Source organism: Schistocerca cancellata, chromosome 1, assembly GCF_023864275.1.
Source record: "Schistocerca cancellata isolate TAMUIC-IGC-003103 chromosome 1, iqSchCanc2.1, whole genome shotgun sequence".
Taxonomy (NCBI): Eukaryota; Metazoa; Arthropoda; class Insecta; order Orthoptera; family Acrididae; genus Schistocerca; species Schistocerca cancellata.
In genome coordinates, this window is record NC_064626.1 from 382,866,318 (window position 1) to 382,889,263 (window position 22,946).

General features: G+C 39.5%; 1 protein-coding gene across 2 annotated transcripts in view; it reads left to right on the forward strand.

Moving 5' to 3' along the window:
- Positions 1–22,946, forward strand: part of LOC126175235 (uncharacterized) — a 186,156-nt gene that overhangs the window by 62,004 nt on the left and 101,206 nt on the right. For both annotated transcript variants that reach the window (XM_049921873.1, XM_049921882.1), the window contains one exon: positions 17,147–17,268. In XM_049921873.1, the coding sequence (XP_049777830.1) occupies positions 17,147–17,268 (122 nt within the window). The remainder of the gene's footprint in view (positions 1–17,146; positions 17,269–22,946) is intronic.

Below are 22,946 nucleotides of genomic sequence, written 5' to 3' on the forward strand. Positions count from 1 at the left end.
GCGACGTTGGCGTTGGTTTGCTGCTGTTCCAATGAAGAACAACCCTATTACTGGACTGTTCACAGTAACTCACTCTCTGCCCTGACTTCCTATTCATCACGAATCCTACTCCTAACGTATCATTTTATGCCTGCTTGATACTACCCTGTATTCGTCTGTCCAGAAATCCTTATCTTATTTCCACTTCACAGAGCCCCACATATCAAGATTGAGCTTTTAAGTTCCCTGTTCAGTATTTATAGCTTCCCTTCCACGATCAGAATTCTGACATTCCACACTCCAAATAGTAGAATGCTACCCTTTCATGTGCTTATTCAGTCTTTTTCTCATGATCACCTCCCCCTCGGTAGTCCCCTCCTCGAAATCAAATGGTGGACGAATCCAGAAACTTTTGCAGAGAGATCATTTTGATACCTTTTGAATTACAGTCCACATGTCCTGTGGATATACATTAACTGCGTTTAATGCAGTGTTTTCAATTGCCTTCTGCATCCTCATGTCGTGGATCACTGTTGATTCGTCTTTCTGTTGTGGGCAGTATCCCACCACAAGAGTAAGAAGTTGCCCTAAAAGTCGGTCCGCTGTTCCACCATCTTTGATAAAGCTGTTGGAAGTCTTCGGACGCCATTACTGACATTTTTTATTAAAAATCTGAGTAGTAGTTTGAATCTATCCCGATACGTGGGAAGTTTTGATTACTAGTCAAAGACGCTACCCCTAAATCTTTGTTGTGCGCGTTCAGTGTCCTATGTTAGTCCTATTTGGTATAAATCCTACACACTTGAGCAAAATTCATTTGTGACTTTCTGACACTGTAGTGATAATACACAACGTTTCTGCGTTTTTTTTAAGTGCACAGTTATACATTTATGAAAATCTAAAGAAAGTTGCCAATCTTTGTACCACTTTCAAATTTTACCAGGATCCCACCTTTGCGCAGCTTTTATCAGATAGTACTTTATTATAGATAACTGGAACATCTGCAACATGTTTGAGGTTGCTATTCTTTGTGAGGTGATTAATACACAACACGACTGGGATGCCTCATTACCTAGTGTATTGAATTCACAAATCTTTCTGTCAATTTTGTTTTTCCTTTCTACTTTAGTAATCATCGTTGCTTCAACTGCGTAATCGGCGATTATCAACACTAACATCTGTAGAAATAGTAATACCTTGAGAAACGTTGCCCAAAGGAAGCTTAAGTGGATGGATGCATAACAAAAAACTTGCCAGCAGTAAGTGGGTGCGCGAGGAGACCTAGCAGCACGCTATCCTGTGTCAGCAGAAAGCTCAGTGTCATTTGCTCAGTAGACGTGAAACGGAGTGGAAATTTGGCAACAGACGCTCCTAGTCCTTGTCGGTATGATTGATTGCCATTGATTACCAGGGCTACCTCATTAACCAGCCATGGTTAGATAGACGGCGTCAGATCACCAATATACACTGCCAGGAAAAATATGCAACACCCTCAATGACTGTGTTCAATGGCACCAGAGTACAATATGTGAATACTTTGGGGGAGGGGGGGGGGGTGTAGTGTCAGTGATTCATTTGTCTTGGTCACTGACGAACACATGGCGCTCAGGACGCATGTCTGTGCATCCTGTGGTTTGACAGTGTTTGACATAGAGGGCAGTAACTGCACTGAGTTTAGAGTTGAACAGTATTTGCAACATTAATTCTAGGCTACAACCATGCCCCTCCAACGAATATGTACTCTTGTTGAACAGGTTTGGCCATTTGAATAGGATCGCATCATAGACCCACTAGGAAGCTGGCTGAATGTATCGATGGATTGCTGCACCGGTTGGCCGCAATGTATCAGTGCTGCCTCGTTGTTTTCCACACTAGTCTGTGGAACATCCCTACACCTTTAGACATTGTTCTGGATGTCCACATACGAGGTGTGACAGGAAAGGTTTAAGAATGGGCTTGTAATTGTATAATGGTGGTACTTACATGCTACTATGATACATCTCCTTCAAAATAGTCCTCTTCTGACTGAACACGCCGACTCCAACGGTGTTTCCACTTTTGGAAACATTCCTGTGTTAAGGACGCTCTCCATATTTGCCTGGATGTCTTCAATCGAGTCAAATCGCTTCCCTTTCAGTGAAAATTTCAGTTTAGGAAACAGGTAGAAGTTCTCAGGGGCCAAATCAGGGGAATATGGCGGTTGTGGAAACACAAGAATTTTGAATTTGGTCAAAAATTCAACTATGAAGAAGGCACGATGAGCCAGAGCATTGTCATTGTATAGTACCCATCACCTGTCTTTCCGCAATGCAGGCCTTTTCTTCCGCACTTTTCGCGCAAACGCTCAAGGACACATTTGTAGTATTCCTGGTTAATTGTCTGTCCTCCAGCGGTAAATTCATGATGCACAACACCGGCTGAATAGAAAAAAAATCACTGACATTGTCTTCGCCTTCGATCGACTTTGCTGACCTGGACTTTTCCACTGCGAAGACTGCACTTTGGTTTCAGGATCATATCCTTATACCCACGATTCGTCACCTGTAATCACCCTATTTAACAAATATGGGTCATGTTTAGTCCGATTAATCAGTTTGTGGCACACTTCAAGTCGGTGTTGTCTCTGGTCACTTGATAACACTTTTGGAATGAATTTTGTGGACACTCAACGCATGTTCAGATATTCGGTTAAAATCGACTGAACTGCATAGAAACTTAAATTAAGTTCATCAGCCATCTCCCTAATTGTAAGTCTACGATCAGAGTGCGCTAAGGCGTGAAGTTTCACAACATTTTCATTCGATTTTGAGGTGAAAGGACGCCTAGACTGTGGTTCATCTTCAAGTGATTCGAGGCCAATTGAAATCGGTTGAACCAGACAAAAACATTTGATTGGCTCATAGAATTATCTCCACCAACTGTTTTTAATAGTTCGTAAGTCTCAGAAGCTAATTTCCCAGTTTTAAAACAAAATTTCACACAAACGTGTTGCTCCGTTTTTACATCCATTTTCACACAGGCAGAATCCGGCAACAAGCCCTAACACACCAGCACTTATCCAGCTGCCACAATGAACTGAATAAAGGAAACACAGTTTACTGTCTGAAGGCGTTCAAGGACAAGGCAATGACTCACTCCCCACCCTCCGTGTATCTACCTGCCAAACCAGTAAGCAGTAGCGGATCCATTCTTAAAACTTCCCAGTCACACCTTGTAGTACACACACACATCAAAATCGTCACATTGTGTGAGCAATGGTGGGTGACTGAACATTTTCCAGTGACGAAATCTGGGCACATGTTGCATTTGCTGTGTCACCAATTACCATTGGGAATCATCCGATTTATAGCACAATTAAGACCTCTACCCCATCTACCACTGACACTATGCCACTGTCAAGTATGGATACTCTGGTGTCGTGAAAAAATGGACTGGAGAGTAGAGTGGCATTCCGTTGTCTTCAGTAATGAAAGTAGGTTGTGTCTGTATCTGAGTGATGGATGTGCACATGTATAGCGTAGACCTGGTGAGCTGCAGATACAAGCTTGCATCACAAGGTCCCATCCCAGGCTTCTACATCTACATCTGCGCCTACATCTACATCTGCATCTACATCTACATCCATACTCCGCAAGCCACCTGACGGTGTGTGGCGGAGGGTACCTGGAGTACCTCTGTCGGTTCTCCCTTCTATTCCAGTCTCGTATTGTTCGTGGAAAGAAGGATTGTCGGTATGCCTCTGTGTGGGCTCTAATCTCTCTGATTTTATCCTCATGGTCTCTTCGCGAGATATACATAGGAGGGAGCAATATATTGCTTGACTCCTCGATGAAGGTATGTTCTCGAAACTTCAACAAAAGCCCCTTACCGAGCTACTGAGCGTCTCTCCTGCAGAGTCTTCCACTGGAGTTATCTATCATCTCCGTAAAGCTTTCGCGATTACTAAATGATCCTGTAATGAAGCGCACTGCTCTCCGTTGGATCTTGTCTATCTCTTCTATCAACCCTATCTGGCACAAATCCCATACCGGTGAGCAGTATTCAAGCAGTGGGCGAACAAGTGTACTGTAACCTACTTCCTTTGTTTTCGGACTGCATTTCCTTAGGATTCTTCCAATGAACGATCAACTTTATATGATCATTCTATTTTAAATCACTCCTAATGCGTACTCCCAGATAATTTATGGAATTAACTGCTAAATGATAAGGGATCTTTCTTTCTATGTATTCGCAGCACATTACACTTGTCTACATTGAGATTCAATTGCCATTCCCTGCACCATGCGTCAATTCGCTGCAGATCCTCCTGCATTTCAGTACAATTTTCCATTGTTACAATTTCTCGATATATCACAGCATCATCTGCAAAAAGCCTCAGTGAACTTCCGATGTCATCCACAAGGTCATTTATGTATATTGTGAATAGTAACGGCCCTACGACACTCCCCTGTGGCACACCTGAAATCACTCTTACTTCGGAAGACTTCTCTCCATTGAGAATGACATGCTGCGTTCTGTTATCTAGGAACTCTTCAATCCAATCACACAATTGTTCTGATAGTCCATATGCTTTTACTTTGTTCATTAAACGACTGTGGGGAACTGTATCGAACGCCTTGCGGAAGTCAAGAAACACGGCATCTACCTGGGAACCCGTATCTATGGCCCTCTGAGTCTCGTGGACGAATAGCGCGAGCTGGGTTTCACACGATCGTCTTTTTCGAAACCCATGCTGATTCCTACAGAGTAGATTTCTAGTCTCCAGAAAAGTCATTATACTCGAACACAACACGTGTTCCAAAATTCTACAACTGATCGACGTTAGAGATATAGGTCTATAGTTCTGCACATATGTTCGACGTCCCTTCTTGAAAACGGGGATGACCTGTGCCCTTTTCCAATCCTTTGGAACGCTACGCTCTTCTAGAGACCTACGGTACACCACTGCAAAAAGGGGGGCAAGTTCCTTCGCGTACTCTGTGTAAAATCGATCTGGTATCCCATCAGGTCCAGCGGCCTTTCCTCTTTTGAGCGATTTTAATTGTTTCTCTATCCCCCTGTCATCTATTCCGATATCTACCATTCTGTCATCTGTGCGACAATCTAGAGAAGGAACTACAGTGCAGCCTTCCTCTGTGAAACAGCTTTGGAAAAAGACATTTAATATTTCGGCCTTTAGTCTGTCATCCTCTGTTTCAGTACCATTTTGATCACAGAGTGTCTGGACATTTTGTTTTGATCCACCTACCGCTTTGGCATAAGACCAAAATTTCTTAGGGTTTTCTGCCAAGTTAGTACATAGAACTTTACTTTCGAATTCATTGAACGCGTCTCGCATAGCCCTCCTCACACTACTTGCGACCTTGCAGATATTTTATGTTATTGGATAACCAATCAAAAATATTTGTTGCTGAGTATTGAACTCCTTTCTGAACCCCTGACCATTTTAATAATGGGTGATAAAAGTCCGTTTTTCCTATATTGCTGTATTTATGGACATCACCATTCTTCTAAAATTGCAATGGACCATTTATGACGAATTATTTCTAAAGTGACGAGGTACCCCAAAAAATTATCGCATGTTAATTTGAAAAAAAGTGTATCAGGAGGGTCATTCATTGTTTGTAAGACTAGCAGTTATAGGGAGAGCAAAAGTAGCTGACCTTGATTCTTTGGGAAGCTCAGTAAAATGCTTCTTCCAGTTCAAGTTTTCATCAATATGTACACCCAAACATTTCGATTATTCCACCCTATTTACTGACTCCTCTTCATGTGCTACATCAATTGTTAGTATGACTCTATTTGTTACACAAAATGAAATATAGGTCCTTATGTGTTTCCTGGGAGAGTTCAGTTTCAGAGAACTACTTCACAATTCTTTGAAAAAAAATATCAACAATCTCATCTGTTGCTTTCTGTTTAATGGGATTTGTTATAAAGTTAGTACCATTCGCAAAAAGAGCCAGTTCTGCAGGCAAAACACTCATTGGCCATTCTAGAATATTTCTCAGTGGTGTGGAGCCTGTACCAAATAGGATTAACTGGGGAAACTGAATATATAGAAAGAACAGCTGTATGAATGGTCAAATGTTTTCTTGACTCACTGGAGAGCATCACAAAAATTCTGAGAAACCTGAACTTGCAAATGGTTAAAGAAGAGAGCCATCCGCCCTGTTTCACAATCAACACTCTGTTTCATAATCAAATCGATCTTTCTTGAATTAAATTCCACTCCTTACAGTAACTGTCGCTGAACTTGCGGGCATGTATTGGCAATGCGTTGTGAACTCAGTTGCAACAATACAAGTAATAAAAGAAGCCACCAGTACAGCTTGTCTGACATAAAATCTACTACTAGACTATTCTGAGAATGACTGTGGTAAGTGGCGCGACAATCGGCCATTTTTTATAAATCTCTCAAGTTGCAAGGCCTGGAATTCTTGCAACAATACAACTAGTCTCGAGCCACAGTACCGCTCAAAATAGATTATTATTTCAGTGTAACAATATTGATATTTATACTGTGATTACTGTTGGACTATTGAGGTTAGGGCAATAAACTAAAATGTCTAATTTGTAGAGTTGTATTCCGTTTCAAGCGAGCGAAATCTCTAAATTATATTTAAACCTGAATACCGGGACTTTCGAGCGCCCTGAAACAATTTTTCGGGACACCATATATTACGATGAAAAACCGGGTCAACCCCACAACCTCAGTTTACTGGGAGATTTTGTCCTCCTAATATAACATCGCATGAGGCTCATAGCACTGGTCAAATGCGAGAGCTGTAAGCAGCAATGTGTACTCAAATCCTTTTATAATTATTATGATATTTCCGTATAAAATGTGGAAGCCAACGTTTAATAGAATTTCATTACACTGTTCTAAGGACTAACAGATCTTATGCACTCTGATTATCTCACCAACATAATAAACATCAGTCACGACGCTAAAACTACGTCACACTTGACTTGTATTAGCTCCATTCGCACAGCAATAGCTGTTTAGACGAATAAATAGCTAAATGTTAGCCAGTGTTTAGTACCCCTAATCAATAAGTAAATCGTTAAAAGTCTGATGTGCCTCCGGTCAAAAGTGTCTATTCAACCTCAAATCGTTCCAAAGCAACTCCCCTAACCAGTCTCAATGTGGTTTTCCCGCGGTTACCCGTATTCGTCTACGCATTGGTGGACTGGATAACTGTTTCCGCCTGTTAGCTTTACACAAACAGTAAGAATACGAGAAAACATGTCTCCATTAGAACACTAATGGTCAGACAGATGTAGGAAAACTAAATCTATCATTGTTATCGGTGACTTCAATGTGGACCTTTTAACAGAAAATAGAAACAAGACAGCTTTTGAACATTTAATGTACTGTTACAATTTAGTACCACTTGTGAACACTCCAACTAGAGTAACTGCCAGCTCTAGCACTTTAATAGATAATGTATTTGTAGATAAGGATATTTGCAATAATTTAACCATGAAAAATATTATAAATGGTCTCTCTGATCATGAAGGGCAATTCCTCACTCTAAACCAAATGAATGTACAAAGAAAAGAAAATTTCATTTGGAAAACATTTAGGATTATAAACAGACACACCACTGAAACCCTTAATCAGCAATTACGGCTTGTGGACTGGTCTTCTGTATATGCTACAGTTGATGTTAATTCAAAATTTAATATATTTATCAATGAAGTTACAAGCCTTTTTGAAGAAGCGTTTCCTAAAAAATCAGTGAGAGAAAACCTGTTCAAATCTGGAAACAAGCCTTGGATTACTAAAGGCATCAAAATCTCTTGTAAAACAAGAAGAGAACTATATGCTGCAGCCAGGAGTTCAAATGATAACAGTAGGATTACACACTATAAAATCTACAATAAAGTTCTGAATAAGACAATTCAGGCAGCAAAGAACATGTGCTTGAAGGCAGAAATTGACAACTCGAGCAATAAAGTAAAAACTATCTGGAAATTTGTAAAGAAGGAAACGGGCAAAAATGCAGTTTGTAGTGAAAATATCCAAATCAAAAGTGAGCGTAATCTTGTTAGTGATCCAAAAACAGTTGCAGACACATTCAACTACAATTTTTTAACAGTAACAGAAAAAATAGGTTTACAAGGGTCCATGAAGCAAGCCATCAATCTTTTGAAAGCTGGAGTACCTGGTTTAGTACAACACATGAAGGTAAAAACAGTCACTGTTCAAGAAATTGAAAGAGTTATTAAATCCCTGAAAAGTAAAAACTCTGCTGGAATTGACAACATTTCTAACAAATTATTAAAATACTGCTCCGGCCATGTAAGTAAAGTCCTTTGCCACATTTTTGATGCATCACTTAAGCAAGGAATAGTTCCTGAGAGGCTTAAGTATGCAGTTGTAAAACCGCCGTATAAGAAGGGGGATAAGACGGCTACTGCTAACTATAGGCCAATATCACTACTGACAAGCTTTTCAAAAGTTTTAGAGAAACTAATGTATGCCAGGATAGTTAAGCATCTCAGTGAACACAATAGCTTCAGCAAAAGTCAGTTTGGATTTCAGAAAGGTTTGTCAACAGAAGATGCAATATTTGCATTTACTGGCAAACTCTTGGAATCTATCAACAAAAAACTGAAAGTGATTGGCATATTTTGTGACCTAACAAAAGCATTTGACAGTGTAAATTACCAAATTCTTTTACAAAAAGCTGCACATCCCGGTATAAGTGGTGCAGCAGGGAAATGGCTCGACTCATATCTGTCAAACAGAAAACAAAAAGTTGTAGTAGATAGTCAAGATGGTGTCCCAATATCTTCAGAATGGGGCACCATCACATGTGGAGTGCCGCAGGGCTCAGTTCTGGGCCCCCTACTTTTTATTATATTTATAAATGATCTTCCTCTCACTACGGAATATTGTAGATTCACCATTTTCGTGGATGACACTACACTACTTATTGATAATTCGGAAGATTGTAAATAATAAGTGTAGCCCTCCAAGCCTACACTTGCATGGTGAGCATTTGAAGTGATCTACTGTTACTTCTGTTTTTTTAGTTAGTATCTAGAAATAATTCCGCCGAAAATGCAACAAAAGTAGCGATGTATTTTCGCCTGGATTGTTAACCATTTGTAATTTTCAAGGGGCATCATGAGTGGTTAATTTTTGTGCAAAACCTAAATGTTTCTTGTTGCAATATTAAAATTTGCTTCTTTTGCCAAACTGTGGAGCTCACACAATGTCACTTCACTAACATGATGTGCAGACGTAATTGCGAAAGAATTGTGAAACTGTGGTTTATTAAGTGAGGAACTGAGGGAAAGTAAGGTTAACAGCTTAGAAAAAGCACATCCATGGTAGAAAAATAAACGTGTAATGTCTTCACTTATGCTGCTCCTAAACCCACAGAATGTCTTGCTTACCAGCTATCGATAGCCCTTAAAAAGCATATTCTTTCATCGAGAAAGTTAGTGGAGTAACATGGTGGTAATGAAGTTTTGAATAATAACCATATGACAAAATGTCTCCTTTTTGCATGCTGTTATTTGAATAAATCTCATTTCAGTACCTGAATTCGTTTATGAAATATGAGGAATGCTGTGGATATTTCATTCTGGCTTTATTGCTGGGGCGCGCGATTGCATATGAGTGTACTACAACAGAAAAATTCAGTATGTTTGCTAAATTTCATACCCAGCGACATGTTATGTAATATGCACCAAACTGAAAAACATAGCAACCTTCATTTTTCATGGCTACCATTTTCGAATTTCGCGGAATATCTTGCTTAAATGGAAGTATTGCAATAAATATGACCATTTCACAATGACCTTTTCTCTCAGAAGTGCCATGAGGCCATCCAGAACCAGGTCGTCTTGTGACCGTATATTCTCGTGACCGCTCCTGCCAACGATCATGTATAGTGCTTATATTCCTGACAAGTCTTTCTGAAAATCTAAATCTACTGAGACAGCTGTCTTTGCATTCCTAAATGAAGCCTTAAATGCACTAGACAATAAAGAACATATCTCAGCCATATCTCTAGACTTCTCTAAAGCATTCAATGTAATCAATCACAACATCTTGCTTCAGAAACTTGAACCTGTAGGTATTAGGGGCCCGGCCTACGAATGGATAAAATCATATCTCCAAAACAGAGAGCAATTAGTTGAACTTACTATCTAAGAAGGGAACAAGATAAAGCCCTACTGCTCAGAAAAGCAGAGCATCAAGTATGGAGTACCACAAGGCTCCATTCTAAGACCAGTTCTGTTTCTACTCTTTGTAAATGACTTGGAATCACCTAGCCCATTCCATAATTACAAAAAATTTGCAGATGACACAAATGTGATAGTAAAAGGAAGGACCAAAGAAGAATTACTACATGAGATTAAAAATTGTACCACCCACATTACAGACTGGTTTTCTGGAAACAACTTAGAAATAAACACAGAAAAAAACAGCTACAATGCATATACACACAGTGCAAAATAAATATCCACTAGCACCAGACATAGAATTGTTCACTAGAACCCTCGAAAATGTAAGCTCTACAAAATTTATTAGGATATGGATCCAAGAAGATCTAAGATGGGTGCAACATACAAAATACATTACAAATAAATTAAATAGCATTTGCTATACTATCAAAATTCTTTCTGATTGCACATCGAGAGAGACACTAAAAGACATATACTTTGCTCAGGCAGAATCCTTACTGTGATACGGCATAATCTTTTTGGGAAACGCATCTGCAAGCAAACATTGTTTTATATGCCAAAAGAGAATTGTAAGAGCCATAGAAAATGTTGCATCAAGTAGCTCAAGCATGTCCTTATTCAAGAAATTACATATCCTTCCACTACCATGTCTGTACATTTTACAAGTAATCATATTTGTAAGGAAAATCTTAGAAAATAGCAACAATCTTGTGTCAACTAACCAGAGTATCCACCTGTATAACACAAGGAGAAAGGAGGACATACATGTTCAACATGCACACTCAACACTAAAACAGAATGGACCACTGCAAACAGGAAACAGACTATACAGTAAGCTACCTACAAACATTAAAACAATGAAAGACACTTCAAAATTTAAAACTGCTGTCCATAAATATTTATTGCAAAATTGTTATTATAGTATAGATGAATGTCTTGAATCATAAAAATTTATTGCCAAATACTAAAAAAAATTAATTAATTAATTAGGTTAAATATAGTGTATGGAAGCTGAACCTTCAGTTGTGAAAATGTTAAGCCTAAATCAATGTAAATACTCTTGTATGATTTAAAAACATGTATTGTAAAACACAATGACTTGTCCAATATCATATTCTATACCTTGTACAACAAATGATCAAAAGGACCAATAAAAATGTAATGTAATATCACAGAAGGAACCTCCAACTTCTTGTGGCCTTATTACATGACCTCGTTCACACTCAGTGAGGTGCTAATTATGGCGTCTTTCTCACATTAAAGGCTCTCTTCACTAACAACTCACCACGTCCAGTCTCAAAGGTAAATAACGCTCGGCACCTTTACAGCAATGTTTAATACAAACCTTCTTCGAACCCTCATAGTGACGCTACTAGCGCCGCTCTTATAAGACTGCCGTCAATTTTCAATAGACATCATCTTCCACATGTAGAAACACGCCAAGTAACTGTCGTTTATATCGTACAACTCCTTCGTGATGCAGCGATTTTTTTTTTTTTTTTTTTTTTTTCTTGTCAGTGTAAATTATCTAGTAGAGAGCGTTGGAAGCCCCTTCAAGACTGTTCACAGATGATGCTGTTGTTTATAACAAAGTAGCAACGCCAGAAGACTATCAATTTGGAGAAAGACCTGCAGAGGATTGATGAATAGTGCAGGCTCTGACAGTTGACCCTGAACGTAAATAAATATAATATATTGTGCATACATAGGAAAAGAAATTCACTAGTGTACAACTGCACTACTGATGACTAATTGCTGGAAACAGTATACACCGTAAATTACCTAGGAGTAACTATCCAGAGTGACGTTAAGTGGAATGACTACCCAAAACAAACAATAAGGAAAGCAGATGCCAGACTAGATTCAGAAAAATTTTGAGGAAATGTAACTCATCCATGAAGAAAGTGGCTTACAAAGGGCCTGCTTGACCAGTTCTTGAGTATTATTCATCAATCTGGCACCAATACCAGTTAGGACTGTTAGAACAGATAGAAAATATCCAATGAAGATCGGTTCATCATGGGATAGTTCAGCTGGTGCAAGAGAATTACCGAGATGCTCAACAAACTCTGGTGGCAGGCACTACAAGAGAGGCGTTTTGCATCACTGAGAGATTTACTACTGACATTTTGAGAGAGCTCTTTTTGTAATGAGTTTGTCAACATATTACTTTCTGTCACATACATCTCGCGAAATGACTACAATGAGAAAATTCGAGAAATTAGAAATAATGCAGAGGCTTACCGACAATCATTCAACCCACGCAACATTTGTGAGTGGAACAGGACGGGGGGATCATGAAGGGGTACCAGAAGTATCCTCCGCCATGCCCAATTAGATGGTTGGCAGAATGTGATGTAGATTTAGATGTAGACGCCACTTCTGGAATTTCTCAGTGTTCGACACCCCGTTTGGGCTTTATCAGTTTAATCGTTTGCTTTTTGTAATCTCGTCTGCACCTGGAATTTATCAACGATGCCGTAAGTGGTAGATTCAGGATATCCCTTATTATGTGAACTACCTCAGAGTCATCTCGGTCAAGGGCTTCACATGAGAGGAGCATTTTGAGAAACTGCAGGTGGTTTTCCAACACCTGCTAGAGAACGGCCTTCATTGCAAATTCGAAAAATGTAGCTTTTTCCCCCCAAAGCTGCATTTTTTGGATCCTGTGCTCAGAAAAGATGGTCTCATCCCTACAGATGAGCACAAAAGCCATCATGAACCTGCTGCCATCCAAGAACATGAAGGTGCTTTAGTCCTTTCTTGGCAAGATTTTGCGTAATGATGAGTTCAATCCCCACACTGTGCAGATCTGCTAGGCCCTTAACTGGCTTCACCAAAATGGCATCAAATTTGCCTGGTCTGCAGATTATCAATGGTCTTTTCAGTCCCAGAAGCATGTTTGTTCTCCAGTTTGCCTTCTTTTACGTTGGGTGTGTGAAGTGGCTCAGTTTGGCATATGTGCCGTCATGTTGCATTGGAACAGGGACGGCACTGAGCAGCCCATTGATGACAATGAAAGACACTTCCCATGCTACAGTGTAATTTTTCACAGGTGGAAAAGGAGACACTGGCTATTATTTTCAGAATCAAGAAGTTTCACATTTTCTTGCATGGAGCGAAGTTCCTAGCAATCACTAACTACAAGCTGCTGGTTTCCTTATTCAGCTCTCATTCCAAACTGGTGGATAGGACTGCCCACCAGTTACAGAGGTGGTCACTTTTCCTTGGTAATTATGACATTCAGTGTTGGTTCACCACCCAGCATGCAAATGCGGATGCACTACCATGACTGCCAGTAACAGGATCTGGAGTTCGGCTGTAGGGAGTGGATGATGTGTTGCTGCAGACCTTATTGGATTTTCCTTTGACAGTGTGGGAGGTCATGGCTGCTTTAACCAGATATTTCCAGCTGTCCAGGAGTGGCCTGAGTACGTTCTTTCAGGAGCAAATTCAGCATAGTGAACATTTTTTTTACTACATGATAGACTCACTGTGATCCAGGGGGCCCTCATACTTCTTACGGAGGAACAAACCTGTCGAGTTGCTATATCTCTGGCTTTGCATCCTTGCGTATTCCTACTATTGCAGGCATCCCACTGGAGTATGAGTCATATTAAGGCTTTGGCATGTTGTCATGTCTACTGGCTAGTGATCAGTCACAACACTGAACACTTTGTGTGGGCTTGCATGGCCTATGCGCAAATCCAGGCTGCTTCGTTGTGTCAGTTTTCCCCTTGGACAGTCCCAAAGCACCCTTGGGACAGGGTGTATATCGGCCTTGTTGGCCCATTTTTGGGTAGCATGTGGTTGTTGATAGCCAATCTAATGTAAAATTTTGCTCACGTTGTCAAGCTGTCCTCCACTGACAACAGCTGTTCACACTTGCTGGCAGTTTTTGCTGTCGAGGGCTCCCCACAGACACTCGTATCTGATAATGGTCAGAAATTTGTTTTGCAGAAGTTTGAAGACTTTTGGATTTGCAATGGTATCAACCATCTGACTTCCACTCTGTTTCACCTAGTTTCTAACATGGGGGTGGAGTACTTGATTCACACATTCCAGGCCCAAATGAAGAAGTCTGTCTGCCTTATCCCACAACAATGCTCTATCGAGTTTACTGGCTTCGTACCGTGTGACATTGGTTAATGGGTGTAGTCCAGCTAATGTTTGCATGGGCACCAAATGCAGGGTCTTTTGAATTTGTCACATCACAAGTCGCATGCCTCAGTCAATTGTGACCTGCCGTGCTTTTCCCATGGTGATGCCATTTGGACCAAGTGTATCAGCCAGCAATAGGATTGGATGCTGCGTGTAGTATTGGGCCATAAAGATCGACATTTGTTTATGTTTGGTGTTATTTGGGAGCAAAAGAACTGTCATTCTAATCATTTTTGGCTGTGAGCTGTCGGACCTTAAACATGACCATCTCCAAGTCAGCTGTATGATGTTGTCGTTTGCTGCATTGTTCCAGTGGAAGACTCCCAATTATGACAGTATGTTCCCCTGCTGCTGCCCCCTCCACATCCATTGCCATCCTAGCTTTGACCACAGAATAGGTGCCAACAGGTCTAGCTACTGTCCCTGCCATTGTGGATCCATGGAATTTGAATCAGTGCCCGCTTTTCCCTGCTTGCCATTAGTGGAGTCGTTGCCCCTGACCATGTCAGTGGACCAGCCATTATCCCAACCTCTGCAGTCTGCTACCCGTCCAGTGGAACAAATTGCATTGGTGCTGCCTCCTTCAGTCGCCTATCCACTGCCAGGGAATCTCATGCCCTCTTCAGTTTTGCAATAGGGGCACAGCACAAACCAAGCACTTTTTGCCACTACATGAACATGTGAGGTGGAAGAGATTTAGTATCTCTGCGAACTGACATTGAGATGGAGGCAGAGGAGATGGCATTGGTATTGTAGCAAACTAGTACAGAATGGTGCTAAAGAGTATGTATGCAAAGCATAGCATGGGCAGAACCACTGACCCAGGTGTTTATCTGCTGGCTGCAGTAGGTCTGGCTGGACACTTCTAACACTGATTTCAATGGCTGCAGACCAGTCTTAGCCTTGCAAAATGCTGTGTTCCATGTGCTCCAGTGTCAGTCACTTACAGTGGTCCATATTGGGTTTTCCTTCTTGTTCCTTCTCTACACAGAATTCAGACTCTCTGCTGCCCTGTAGATTAGCTCACACACTAAGATTCATTCCCTCCTCTAAGGTTCTGTTACGTTGCTTGTAACTGAGCCACCATTAGCTAGCATAGTTACATTCTTGGTGGCAGAGACAACTGTCATGCCTGTCTGATAGAGAAACAACATTTTGAGTAACATACACATCCAACTGAAAGAAGCAATTTAGACAATTGTTTGTCACATTTAAGTTTAAATCTCATGCTTTATTGCAGGGGCCATTGCACTCCATTCCTTCAAATAGCAATAGCAAAATGGAGGCTCTGGATCCCTGATTTTTTGAGTCATTTGAGGACTTTTATTCACAAGAATGTGACCCCTTAGATCACAATTGTGTTAATGCTTTGGTGAGGTATTTACTGTATGTAAATAGTTACGATTTTAACTAAGACCCTGACTATTGGATGTAAATGTACTGTCATCTTTCACAGCTTCCAATCTTGGTGCAGGATTACTGTAGCACAAGCATGTGTGCCTGTTATATTATTTGTTCTACATAGGTGGGTGATTGTTTAAATACAAGAAAAACAGTTCTACTTGAAACGGCACATTGCACAGCATTTACCCTTACTTTGCTTTTGAATGTTCTTCATGTGAGATGTTAGCATTTGAACATAAGAAACTTGCCATGATACAATCATGATGAGCTCCCTCTTTATTTCTTGAGGGATCATTTTCTTGTAACAGAGAAAAGATTTATGCACAAAGATTTAGTAATGAAAGGACCGGCAAATGCCCAGAACCAAGTGTAGTGGTGCAGTAAGTTCCCATCCGGCCATCATGATTTAGGTTTTCCCTAGTTTCCCTAAATGTTATAAAACAAACATAGCAGATAGTCCTTCACAATTTCAAACTTGAACACCATAGAATAGCATGGAGAGTTGCATCAATTTTCAAGCTGGACCACAACAAAAACAATAATGCTTTTATACAATGACTAGTGTAAGTTGAAAATGAAGACTTAAATAGAGATATATGTTCATGTAATGCAATTACAGTGTATGGGGATGTTTATTAAAGAGATGTATTGTATACTTCAGTAGGTGAATATCAGTCTGCTATATTACATTCTCCACAACTGTCTTTCATGTCTCTTTCTTCCAACCAGTAGAGATTTCACAGTCTGGAACAGGATAACTGTAAATTCACAAGCTCAGTCAATCTACATTCTTTTGGAATGTACTGTTCAATTAACACACCACTATTTAACATCTGAGAGGCAAACATTCCTTTTTTTCAAAGAGGTGGTACAACCTGCTTCTGCCAAGGATATGACAACTGGTCTGAGTGTGAAGGGATAAAAAATCAAACAATCTTTTTTATATGCAGTCACAAGCAGTGACTCTTTGATCTGTTTTTCTTTTTCTCCTCGCATGATCACCATTCTATCTTTATTCCATGTCTATTGTTATTTGCCAAGCTGAAAAATGTAGCAAGTGGCAGCAAGATTCTGTCAGCGCTGTTGACACAATTCTGGCAACCCATCATCAATTAAGTACACCACTTGATGACTCAGTAGTACCTTAAACATTAATTAAGTAAAAACTTTCTGGTTCAGCAACTGCTTTTTTATTTAGTATTCTCTTTACTTGAGGTTATACTTTTGTGTCTGAGCCCTCAAATTAATCTAGTCAAAACTGTGTGTCTTCAAATGTGTTTCTGTTATTGTTATGAGTTAATCTAATGTGTCTATTGACATGTGACATCCTTTAACTGTGCAATGAGATGATAGTGATTGAAAGACTATAACATTTGTCATATATGATGTTTAGGGGGTCTGAAGGAAGATGAATTGATCCTGCGGGGCCCACCTCTGCCACCAAGGCCTTTGGGGCAAACACTGTGGGACCGCCTGCTTAATAGCATGCTGCAACATGGCGATGCCACTGCACAGGTTTGTCCTTTTTTATTTTTTTATTATGGGCTACAACTTTGCCCTATATTCAGCAAAACCATTAGCTTTGTGTCTCAAGCAGAACATAGCCAGTTATTTTTCACATTTATCTTAATAATTCTTCATGATAACCTCTTACAGAAATTACAAAAACAATATGATTAAATCACTAATGCACTGTTTATAATATGTCACCACATAATATCTTGGTGGGATTTTTGCCCACAATTTTATCTTTTGTTACAAATTATTGATCCAAAGTCAGTGTGCATCCATACTTTATTTTTTTAACAAGCAGGTCTTTTAATTGTTGTTTGAGCTGTAGTCTGGTATTACTCTTTACAGTGTATGCAAAGCAGCCATTCCCCTATATGTTCTTTAATGATCTGTCCTTAAGTTCAACAGTAAAACTCCTTCACAATATGGTCAAGTCACTGTGATAAGTTAGTCAGTTATTATTATCTTCAGTAGATCTTGTTCTTGATAAGCTCATGGACATAATATTAATCTCCCCTTAAAAGAATAGGCATGATGCTTTGGAGTGCTGGGATGGTGTGGCACTGTTACCAGGTGATCATGTGACCCTCTGCCATTGATGACAATCATGGTAGTGAAGCAATGTGTCTGTGGTTGTTGGTTGTATAGAATCAACATAGTGCGATGGATCACTGTGGAGACATGACAGAAAGGAGCTATCATGTTTGGACATGTCCATGACTACACCTCATAAGCAATTGTCTCATTTACTGATGTATCAATGTGAACTGTCCAACATTTCTACAGGGAATATTGAACCACTCACAGCCATGCAAAATGGTGTAAGAACAGTGGTCATAAAACATTTTTAACAAACAGGAAATGGGGACAAGTGTCATGACATCTGATTTCAAACCCAACAGGATTTGCTGCTGTTAGTGAATGTAGGTCCATCTCAATCTTTTACTGAGTGCACATACTGAAGGGCATTGCTTACAATGAATATTTTGAGTTGTATATTTCACAAAAAGCCATTTCTCACAGCAGCATGTAGAGCTGCACATCTACAGTGTGTAATGCACCTCTTTCTCTGGCAGACAAATATTAATTATTATCAGTAGTAGTATATTAAGCTACAAATTATCATTTTAAACCTGTGTGGTCTCCCTGGTGTGCCTAGTCGACCACAGGTCCCCGTTGTGCTGTTTACTCTAACAACAGAGTACATACAGGGTTGAAGACATGGAGAAGGAAAGGTATCATCACAATCTGAATTTAGAGTAATATAACTTTCTTACTTTTATTGGTCATTGTTGCATGTTCGTGGTCCAGTGATGAACCACACCATCCACTGTTTGTTAAATCAATTTGAGGTCCAGGGTGTGTACTCTGCTGCGTAAGAACTGACACATATTTAAACTTCCAACTTTTATTTTATAAATGCTGATCATGACAATATTCAATAATTTTCAGTGTAACAGCTTTTCCAATACATCATTTAGTTCCCTCTATCCTTGACCTTCTCAAAGCAAGCATATTACAAGACGTCTCAACACCAACTGCCCATTGTCTCTGCACCCACCAACAACCAGCTCCTGTTCATAGAGCTTACATACTGTGCAGTACTGCCAACCTTGGTTGTATATCGATGTTTTACACATTGCACATATACATATATGAAAAACATAGTATGAAAAATGAAAAGTGTTTATAATATAGTTCTGTGGCAATATACCTCATGATTGTCCTCATATTAACAGTTTTGTAACAAAATAATAATATTTCAGTTTATGTTTACTTAGTTAAAGTTCACTTGCTCCTTCAAGTTGATTGATGGCACCGAACACCTTGCCAGCCGGTGGTATCGGTAGTTTCAGTAGTCCGTTACATTACAAGTGGGATAAACAACACAAAAACTGGAAAGTAGCTCATTATAGACATGTAATGTGTTTATTTTCAAATTATAAAAGTATCAAATAAACTGACAGGCCAGTAAGTTGTTTAACCTGTGCTGTATGGATGATGTAGTTCAGGTCAGAGGCGGTTCTGTGATATTTTGGGGGTGTTTCTTGTACCCATTCATTTTGGTTGCTATAAACATGAACCAGGATGTTTATTTCACTATTTTTGGTGACCAAGGGTTACCCTTTTTCCTACATATTCATGGTGAGTATGCTGATACTCCCAGCTTCCAGGATGAGAGTTACATATTCCTCAGTGATGAACACTCAGGTATCCTATCACACCATGGTTAATGTGCTAAATCAATTGATCTTAATCCCATAAATTTTGAAAAAAATACACTATTTTCAGTTCTGTACAACAAATAGAGTCATATTGATGAAAACTTGAAATGGAAGAATTGTATTACTGAATTTCTCTAACTATTAAGTTGAGCAAACTTTTGCTCTTCAGATAATTGCTAATCTTGAAAACAAATTTGCCTCCTGACATATTCTGTATATTACCATTTGATAATGTCCTCTGGCCTCCTCCAGTGAATCATGGACCTTACCACTGGTGTGCCTCAACAATACAGATAGTCACACTGAAGGTGCAACTGCAACAGAGGGATATCTGTTGAGAGGCCAGAGAAATGTTTAGTTCCTCAAGAAGGCCAGGAGCCTTTTCAGTAATTGCGGGGGAACTGTCCAAATGGTTGATTGATCTGATCTTGTAAAATCAACCAAAATGGCCTTGCTATGCTTGTACTGTAAAGGGCTGAAAGCAAGACGAAACTACAGCCATATTTTTCCTGAGGGCATACAGTTCTACTATATGGTTAAATGATGATGACATTCTCTTGGGTAATATATTCTGGAGGCAAAATAGTCCCCCATTTGGATCACTGGGTTTGAATTACTCAGGAGGAGCTGTTGTTAGGAGAAACAAAACTCGCATTCTGTGGACTGGAGCATGTAATGTTAGATCCTGTGATCATGCAAGTAGATTAGAAAATTTTAAAATTGAAATGGATAGGTTGAAGTTAGATGTAGTGGGAATTAATGATGTGCAGTGGCAGGAGGAACAGGACTTCTGGTCAGATGAATACAGCGTTATATATAGCAAATCAAATAGGGATATCGCAGGAGTAGGTTTAATAATGAATACAAAAATAGGAATGCTGGTAAGCAAATTTGAACAGCATACTTAACGTATTGTCATAACCAAGATAGACACAAAGGCAACACTCATCACAGTAGTATAGGTTTATATGCCATCAAGCTTCGCAGTTGATGAAGAGATTGAAGAAATGTAGGATGAGAAAAGAGAAATTATTCAGAAAGTTAAGGGAGACAAAAATCTAATTCTGATGGCATACTGGAATTTGATAATAGGACAAGAAAGAGAAGGAAAAATAGTAAGTGAATATGGACTGGGGAAAGGAATGAAACAGGAAGCCGTCTGGCAGAAATCTGAAAAGAGCATAATTTAATCATTGCTAACACTTGGTTTAGGAGTCACGAAAGAAGGCTGTGTACATGGAAGAGACCTGGAGACATTGGAAGGTTAACTGATTATATAATGGTAAGACAGAGATTTTGAAACCAAATTTTAAATTTTGACACATTTCCAGCAGCAGATATGGAATATGACCACAATTCATTGGTTATGAATTGTTGATTAAAACTGAAGAAAATACAAAAAAAGGTAGGAAATTATGGAGATGGGATGTGGATAATCTGAAAGAATGAGAGGTTGTCAAGAGTTTCAGAGGGAACATTAGACTAGAACTGGAGGAAGGAATACAGAAGGAGACAAATGGATAACTTTGAGAGATGAAACAGTGAAAACAGCAGAGGATCAAATAGTTAAAAAGGAAAGGCCTAGTAGAAATCCTTGGATAACATAGGAGGTATTGAATTTAACTGATGGAAGGAGAAAATATAAAAATACAGCAAATGAAGCAGGTGAAAGGGAATACAAACATCTAAAAACTGGGACTGACATAAAGTGCAAAATGGCTAAGCAAGAATTGCTGGAGGACAAATGTAAGGATATAGAAGCATATTTCATTGAGGGGAACATAGATACCATCAACAGGAAGCCTTTGGAGAGAAGAGAAGCAGCTTTATGAATTTGAAGAGCTCAGATGGAAAACCAGTCCTAATGGTTCAAATGGCTCTGAGCACTATGGGACTTAACTTCTGAGGTCATCAGTCCCCTAGAGCTTAGAACTACTTAAACCTAACTAACCTAAGGCCATCACACACATCCATGCCCGAGGCAGGATTTGAACATGCGACCGTAGCGGTCACGCAGTTCCAAACTGAAGCGCTTAGAACCACACGGCCACACTGGCCGGCAAACCAGTCCTAAGCGAAGAAGAGAAAGCAGAAAGGTGGAAGGAGTATATAGAGTGTTTATACAAGGGACATGTACTTGAGAGCAATATTATGGAAATAGCAGAGGAAGTAGATGAAGATGGTATGGGAAATATGATACTGCATGAAGAATTTGATAAAGCACTGAAGACCTAAGTTTAAACAAGGCCCTGGGAGCAGTCAACATTCCATTAGAACTACTAATTGCCTTGGGAGAGCCAGCCATGACAAAACTCTTCCATCTGGTGAGCAAGATGTATGAGACAGACGAAATACTCTAACTTCAAGAAGAATGTAATAATTCCAATTCCAACCCCGACTTGAAATTCCAGGTCCAAGTCACAGCTGCAAAATACTAACATGAATTCTTTACAGAAGAATGGAAAAGCTGGTAGAAGCTGACCTTGGGGAAGATCAGTTTGGTTTCTGCAGAAATGTAGGAACAGATAAGGCAGTACTGATCCTATGACTTATTTTGGAAGATATGTTAAGGAAAGGTTAAGCTACACTCACAGCATTTTTGGATTGACAGTGTTGACTGGAATACTCTTATTGAAATTCTGAAGGAAGCACAGGTAAAATACAGGGAGTGAAAGGCTTTTTACAACTTGTACAAATATCAGGCAGCAGTTATAAGAAATGAGGGGCATAGAGAATGGTTGAGAAGAGATTGAGATAGGATTGTAGCCTATTACTGATGTTATTCAATCTGTATGTTGAGTGATCAATAATGGAAACCAAAGAAAAATGTGGAGGAGGAATTAAAGTTCAGGGAGAAGAAACAAAAAAGCTTTGAGGTTTGCCAATGACACTGTAATTCTGTCAGAGATAGCAGATGGCTTGGAATAGCTGTTGAACAGAATGGCAGATGTCTTAAAGGAGTATATAAGATGAACACCAACAAAAGCAGTGGAATGTAGCCAAATTAAATCAGTTGATGCTGAGGGAATTAGATTAGGAAATGAGACAGTTAAACTAGTAGATGACTTTATGAGTAGATGAGTTTTCTTATTTGGGCAGCAAAGTAATGGATGATGACCGAGGTAGAGAGGATTAAAATGTAGACTGACAATGGTAAGAAAAGTGTTTCTGAAGAAGAGAAATTTACGAGGACTGAATGTAGATTTAAGTGTTAGGAAGGCTTTTCTGAAAGTAATTGTGTGTAGTGTAGCCATGTATGGAGTGAATCATGCACGATAAACAATTTAGACAACAAGACAATTGAAGTTTTTGAACTGTGCTGCTACCAAAGAATGCTAAAAATTTTGTGGGTAAATCACTTAACTAATGAGGAGGTACTGAACAGAACTGGGGAGAAAAGAAATTTATAGCACAACCTGACTAGGAGACAGATTCAGTTGATAGGACACGTTGTGA